Source organism: Trachurus trachurus (genome assembly GCF_905171665.1).
Source record: "Trachurus trachurus genome assembly, chromosome: 9".
Lineage (NCBI taxonomy): Eukaryota > Metazoa > Chordata > Actinopteri > Carangiformes > Carangidae > Trachurus > Trachurus trachurus.
The window spans coordinates 18584422-18591600 of record NC_139895.1 but is presented as its reverse complement, the minus strand read 5'-3'; the positions used below and the strand labels follow the sequence as shown (position 1 = coordinate 18591600).

The 7179-nt window shown below is 46.2% G+C and overlaps 1 protein-coding gene across 1 annotated transcript in view; it reads right to left on the bottom strand.

Annotated features, from left to right (window-relative positions):
- Positions 1-1030: 1030 nt before the first annotated feature.
- Positions 1031-7179, bottom strand: part of ptch1 (patched 1) — a 47291-nt gene continuing 41142 nt past the window's right edge. Inside the window, exons 19-24 of the mRNA XM_083979653.1 lie at positions 6376-6513; positions 6125-6267; positions 2571-2670; positions 2094-2453; positions 1466-2006; positions 1031-1359 (exon numbers count right to left, since the gene is read on the bottom strand). Of these exons, the coding sequence (XP_083835779.1) occupies positions 1467-2006; positions 2094-2453; positions 2571-2670; positions 6125-6267; positions 6376-6513 (1281 nt within the window). The 3' untranslated portion in view covers positions 1031-1359; position 1466. The remainder of the gene's footprint in view (positions 1360-1465; positions 2007-2093; positions 2454-2570; positions 2671-6124; positions 6268-6375; positions 6514-7179) is intronic.

Below are 7179 nucleotides of genomic sequence, written 5' to 3'. Positions count from 1 at the left end.
CCATATAGGGCTTAGCCCTTAGCAGGCTGCGTGGACTAGCTTATTGGTTGAACAGAAACAAAGAGCTACTTGAGGCGAGATATTCCTGTGAATTAAGTTTAAATGCAGTCAAGTGCGATGTTGAATCGGGTCATACAGTATACAGTCTGAGTTTTAGCTTATCCACTAGACATCATCACTCAGGGTGCAGACTTGGCACCCTGCATTGACCCTGTTCCAGAATCAGTAATGTGAATGTCCCTGTATTGGCAGAGTGAGTTTCTGAGGTGAGTTTACTGCTTGTATGTCAGTATACAAGACAGAACCTGTTTCGAGCCTGCTAGGGTTAAACAATACATAACCTCTTACAGTAAAATACAACCAGAGAACAGCCTAACAGACAGTGATACAAAGCTGAGAGCAGAAACAGGTTCCAATGCAGAGGCCATAACTAAACAAACATAACAACAACAAAAAAAAAACAGCTTTAAAGTTTCTTCATATCTGCTCATCTTAAATAGCACGCATAGCGTGTCAAGTTAAACAGTAATTGTTTCATAACTACCACAGGTTTGTGATAAAAAATTAATAGTTTAACATGCGTACCTTTATACAATAATAAACACACACACACACATACACACTTACATATACACATATACCTTAGCCCTGTTTGATAATTCTAACAATTTCCCTCATGTTTTAAATGAGTGTAAATATTAAGTCTGGTTTGAGGATGTAACTGATGTATAAGCCAGAAAAAAAAGGGGCTGTTTGACATCACACAGCCAACACACACCTACTACACACAGACACATACGTAGACAGATCACTTCTTTTGTTTAAAGAGACATTTGCATAGAGTTATAAATGTATATTATTTAAAAAAATATTTTGAGCAGCAACAGTGAATGCTGACAGGTATTTTTGTCTAGATGAAGCTTCCTAATGGCACAGATCCACAGATGAGTGAACAGTAATCAGAGATCTATCTCTCTCTCATACACATGTACACATTTACACTCAATACACACACACACCCACCCGCACATTCACCTGCATTCACACACGCACACACACCATATAAAATGGCAGCCCCAGTCTGTTAACATGAGGAGTTGTACAGCTCCTAAAATTATAGCTACTTTTTGTTCATATTTACATATGTATACATCTTTTAAATATAGATAGAATTATCTAAGACAATAGTCCACTGGAATACAGTAAGAATGAGCACCATGACGGCAACCCTGGCAAGTTTCTTGCTGCTTAGGGCCAGAGGTGAGCCAGGCTGGGCTATGCAGAGCTATGCAGACCGGGTCAGCTGCTTAGTAATACAGAGAAGTCCATCTTTGGCCGTTGTACTTCTGTTCTCCACAACTGGAAACAAAAAGGATATTGTAGTGTTAGTACTTAATGATGAAGCACATCTCTCTTAACAGACTGTTGCAGTACATGTGGATCTACTGAAGTCACTGAAGCTCACCTCAGCTAGCCTGTCTGCCATGGTTCCTCTCAGCTGCCTCAAACTCCAAATCTTGGAGCTCCATGGCCTCCACCTTGACTCCTCTGGCCCCTAACTGGGTATCCAGTGGCACATGTGGGTCCTGAAAGGCGGGCTCCGGCACCTCCGGCCCTGATGGGCAGTAACTGTCTGTTGCAGTGTATCCTGGGTAAGAGGAAGTGGGGGGGCTCTGGCTGGACAAGGGGGGCGGGTGAACGGCGACAGTGACTGAGGCTGACGCCGTTACCGTGGTGATGGGTTGGCAATAAGGGGCGGGGTTGGGGTGATGATGAGGGAGGTGGTGAGGTTGTGGGTTGTGGGAAGAGCGGGCTCTGTGGCCTGCTGAGTATTCTCTATGGCCATGTGAGCCATAATGGCCCCCAGCCTCAGTAGCAGTTTCAAAAGCGTCCATGCGCGGGCGAGCTGGGGGCGGGGCCTGCCAGTGCAGCTGGCTCTTGGGGTTCCTGCTGCTGTGGCGCTGAGTTGCCCCCGGCCCAGAATCACAACCCTGAGGGGAGACAGACTGAAGAGAGAGAAAATAAGCTATTTGTATCTGTAATGCATAGAACAAGGGAAACTCATGAGTACACAGTGGAGAATATGTTCTTACCGAAGAAACAGAATATGCCGGAGGGTCATGCTGTCTGGCTGAACACCTGTGCCCTGATCCTGCTCTCCTGTCCTCCTCCGGCCTGGCTGCTCTGCCTCTGCTGGTCTGGAGGTGGTACTGCTGCTCCTCTGCTCGAGGCGGTCCTCTGCGTGAGGGCAGGTGGTAGTTCTGCAGCTCCTGGCTTATACCGGACACTGTGGTGTTCGAGCTGTATTCTGAGTCAGACGAGTCTGAAGCTGCACCAGAGGTGGTGGTGGCGGCCCCCGTGGTGTGGTGAGGACGGACTGAGAAGTGGACCACGTGAGGAGGGGCCTCTGGGGATGGGGTGGGTAAGCGGCTACGACCATCGACTGGAGATACCTGAGAGATAACAGGAAGGCAGTGGTGGGAAAAATGGTATTCATTAGGTTGGAAAAAAAGTACAACCAGATGAAACAGATTCCATTTTCTTGAAATTGTTTTATTTTGAACCCTTACCTCCGGATAGGGTCCAAAGTATGACAGTAATACTGGGAGAAGGACCAATCCATTCAGGACTCCAAGAACTGTGAGGATGGCCAACACAGCAAAGAAATACCTGCAACAAAACACATATGCCCAAAAATGTTTTTTTAATCTGTGGAATAATTAAACTCAAGGCAAAATGTAGGATGAAACACACTACATGCAAAACATTAAACTTGACTTGGGCTTCAATTGTGATACCACATTAAAAAACATAAGATAAAGCAAACTAATTGTGTAGTTGCTCAGACTAGCACAGACACACAAGAAGAGAAACAAAGAGAGCAGATAAACAAAGAAAATACCTGTGCAAACCACAGATGTTTAGACGTGGGGAGACATGTGCAAGATCAACGCACCACACATGCCCAAAATAATACTTGCACAAAGACACTCAAGCCACTCCTTAAACACACACACACAGAGACACACACATATATACTATATAATATATATAAACCCCCCACAGACAAGCAGGCCTGCACTGTGGTTTTGAGGAGCAAAACAGAAATGTACCTTGTGTGTTTCAAAGTCCTGCCAAAGAGGGTTAGTCTTAAAGAAGGCGCAGAGAGAAAAGAAAGAGGAAGCATAATTAGCCAGAGCTGGTTAATTCAAAGGCACAGGAGGAAAGAAAAAAAAAAGAAGGGGAGGTTATTGGGGGCGAGGGTACTCTCTCTTGGGTGTGTGGTGTATAAGCAAACATGGAGAAAACAAAGCAGTGAGGAATGTGGAGGGAGGGGGTGAAGGGGTAAAAGGGGGGGGAGGAGAGGAGAAGTGGGTGAGGGGAACATTGGGGGGTGGGGGGCAAAAGAGGACAGGGGCCTCTCTCTCCTCTCTGGCTCTAAAAAAGAGAGAGAGGGAGAAGCAAACAAATGAAGTGAAGGGTATAGAATTTAAACAATTTAGTCTAGGAAGAAGAGAAGGGGAGCCTCAGAGCGCCACCCCTCCCTGGCCTCTCTCCCTCTCTTTTATTTCTTTTTCTCTCTTCCCTGCCTCACTTTTCTCTCCCTTCTTTCCAGCTAAGCCCCTGTGAAATTCCCGGCCACTCCACAATCCCCTCGGTCTAATTAAATCTCCAGTGTATCAGGTAAGACCCCCCCCCACCCCACCCCTCTCCCCAATCTCCCTCTCTGTCCAATCCAGCTCCCTTCATTAGGGAAGGCTTTCCTCCTCACTTAGTTCTCCAGTGGAAGCTCTCAGGTTATTAGGGACACACTGATGAACTCTTCACTATGCTGTGTGTGTGTGTGTGTGTGTGTGTGTGTGTGTGTGTGTGTGTGTGTGTGTGTGTGTGTGTGTGTGTGTGTGTGTGTGTGTGTGTGTGTGTGTGTGTGTGTGTGAGCGTGGGCTAGCTTAGGTGTAGATACACTCGCATGCTGTGCAGCTGGGCCTCAGACTAAATACACATTTGTAACTAATCTGTGTGCATGTGTTTATAATGGCGTGTGTGTGTGTGCGCGCTTGGAGCTTGGGTGGGGGTTTATTGTGCAGAAGAGCACCACAAGTAAGGAGCGCTGGTCCTTGTCTACCCAGCATGGGTGGCCTCATTTCCCATGTGGAATGAGCAAGGATGAGCCCAAAGCTAGAGTTATTAGTGCACAGTGCTGTCGCTGGGACACTGGAGTGACTTGAGTTCAGCCGGTAGTGTGTTATGTAGATGGGTGGACAATCACAAGATGAATCAATTACAGGATAGTTGAAAAACAATAATCCTCTGAATCAAGTGTGTTTGCATTTAAAGCCCACTAGCTCATCAGTCTGCTTTTATTAGATTATCAGTTCTGTTTCCAAGGAAATTTAAATCGAATGCAACTGGACTTAGTTACTGGTCTAGGAAGACGTTTCACCTCTCATCCAAGAGGCTTCATCGGTTCATGTTCGCATCTGACCAGGCTGGGACTGGTCAGGTTCTGTTTCCATAAGTGGACCTGTGTGGACCTAATTGTGTCATCGCTATGGTTTAGATTTCCATACACCCTGGGATGGGTAAACGCCACATCACCCCTGGATGCATATATGGACATACATGTAAGGCCTACACATGCACGCGTGTGGCCCACATACCAGGCCGAGTGCCCTGCTAGGCTGTTTAGAGTGAAAACATTCACAGGGCTGACAGGGGAAAGTCAGGGAAACATTTCTTTCGGCGCAAGCAGAAAAATACGAGCCGGGCCTGTTGTTATTGCACCGTCTTGGGGCGCTGCTTTGTTTGCTCAGACAACAGCAGAACCTTTAAATGGAGGCCCGCGACTGAGCCAGAAACCAGAGCACACACCACTGGAGGTGAGGAGAGAAGGTCTATAGGCCTCCCTGTGTTTGTGTGGGTATGTGTGTCTGTTTATATGTGTCCCTCTTGAGTGTGTATCTGTGTGTGCTCTCTCTGGCAGGCACGCCATCATTGACCCCCATGATTACAAGGTCAGGGAGCAGGCTAGTGTGTGTGTGCGTATGAGGGGTACTGTGAGTGATTGTGCGCTTGTGCATGCATGAGCACATGACAAAAGCTGGTGTGCTTTCAGATCACATGGACTTCAGTGGTGCTCCCTTTTCTTAAAGGGAGCAGGTAAAAAAAAAAACATTATACAGCTACCTCATCTGGCCACTACCAAGAATTTGTGCACATGCAGCCACGTAAGACCATACACGACTTAAAATTATACACTGAGCTCAGTGGAAACTTCTCATAATCCTCCCGGCTTGAGAATGTACAGAATCATTAATTTTCCTCCCTCGTATGGCGGCTGGTTGCTACCTTTCTGTCTGATTCTTACGAGAGGACACACACAAAAGGAGCCACCGGCGCAGTGCCCCCACAGTGTGTCAGCTTTAATTTCCACTTCTCCTGTCTTTCCACAACTGCCCTCTTGCCCCCCACCCTGTTACTCCTTCCCATGCTTATAAATGTCTAGTGAGGGCAGTTAAACTAGCTGAAGGAGATCACAAAAGCCAGAGGACTTTCCTGTCCCCCTCTCCCCCCAATCTTTTTTCTCTTTGCTTCCCTCTGCTTCTTCGTCTACTCCCTCCTAGCCCTCCTCCTCTTTCTCCTGACCTTCAACTCTCTATCCTTTTCCCCCGGCTTCCCCTAAAATGTCAGGCATGAGAGACATTAAGGGGGAGAAGAGGAGGATGAAAGAAAAGACACAAGGGAAGAGGATGGTAAAGAGAGATAAAGGCCTTGTTTATGAAGTTTCTTGGAGATCAAGCATCCCAGAAAAGGACAAAAAAAAGGTATGGTACGTGCATGGTAGCTGGAAAAAGGATGAGGTTTACAGGTTTACAGAGAGGGGGTATGAAATTGAGCTGCGGGTGGAAGACAAGAAAGAGATAGAGGAAGGGAACAGAGGAGGAGAGCGGCCTTCATGCATGATTTGTATCTCAGGTAGATTCCTGTGTGACATACAGGTTGAGGCATGGTCTCAACAGTCCTTTAATGCCACATCGACGCCATACAATAGTCTCTGGAAGTGCAATCCTGTGTTTGGCTGAATCAATAAAGCGTTTTCTAATGAGGTTTAATTTGGACTCACCTGACGATAAAGTCGAACTCAGAGCCTGCAAGCATTAGGACACCTAATAAGGTGGAAAAGGCTCCATCTAGTACTGGAGCAAACATGTGCTCCAATGCCAGCACAGCCCGCTTGTGACGATCCCCTATGGCAGTCAGGAACGCCTACAAAACACACACACACATTGATGTTGACATGAGGGGACATTACAATACTTATTGGTAACCTGAAATAGAGTCTTTCAAGATTTGTATGTGTTAGCTGGCACCTACCAGGGCCACGTGGACAGTGAACTCCACTCCAATGCCCACAGAGGCAATGAGAATGACCACAGGGACGGCGCTCAGCTTGATTCCCATCAGCCCCATGAAACCAAACAGCTCCACGGTCATGAGGGAGAGCACCAACACCTGAAAGGAAATGAGGACTTTCTGTTAGGGAGGAAAGGAGGTTGATGAATCTATACAAAAAGTGATTTTATGTATTTTATGTATAAGAAAATAAAGCAGAGAACAGAAATTGGGTACGTTTAGGTGAGTAGCATGAGGATTTATATAAACCATCCTTAACAAACATTTTTTGTTCTTGAACATCTCTGTTGTCTTTTTTTGAGAGAATCAAATCATTCTATAACAAAAATTATAAGAATAACATTTGTATCTATCTTTCCAAGGTGACATGGTTGGAAAACACGTGTATAGTATAGGATGTGAAATGACCATGAGAGGAAATAAACTTTGTTGCTCTATTACAAATGATTGGTCAAGTCACTGCATGTGCTGTGTGAATTCAGAGCTGACCTGGACTCTGAATGTACACAAGACAGATAGGCAGCAATAATACAAGAAGATGATACGTGTGAGCAGTATCTCTGTCTATAGATGTGTTAGGTGTGTGTGTGTGTGTGTGTGTAGGGTTAAGAGTAGAGTGGGACAGGAGCTGGGAGTAAATGCCATTATCAGCTGACAGGTGTCAGGTTACATGGGGCCCAAATCCTTTGAAGAGGGTTGAGGTGGGTACGAGATGGAGCTGTCTGTGAATGTGTGTGTGGGTGGGTGCATGTATAAGTGAGCAAG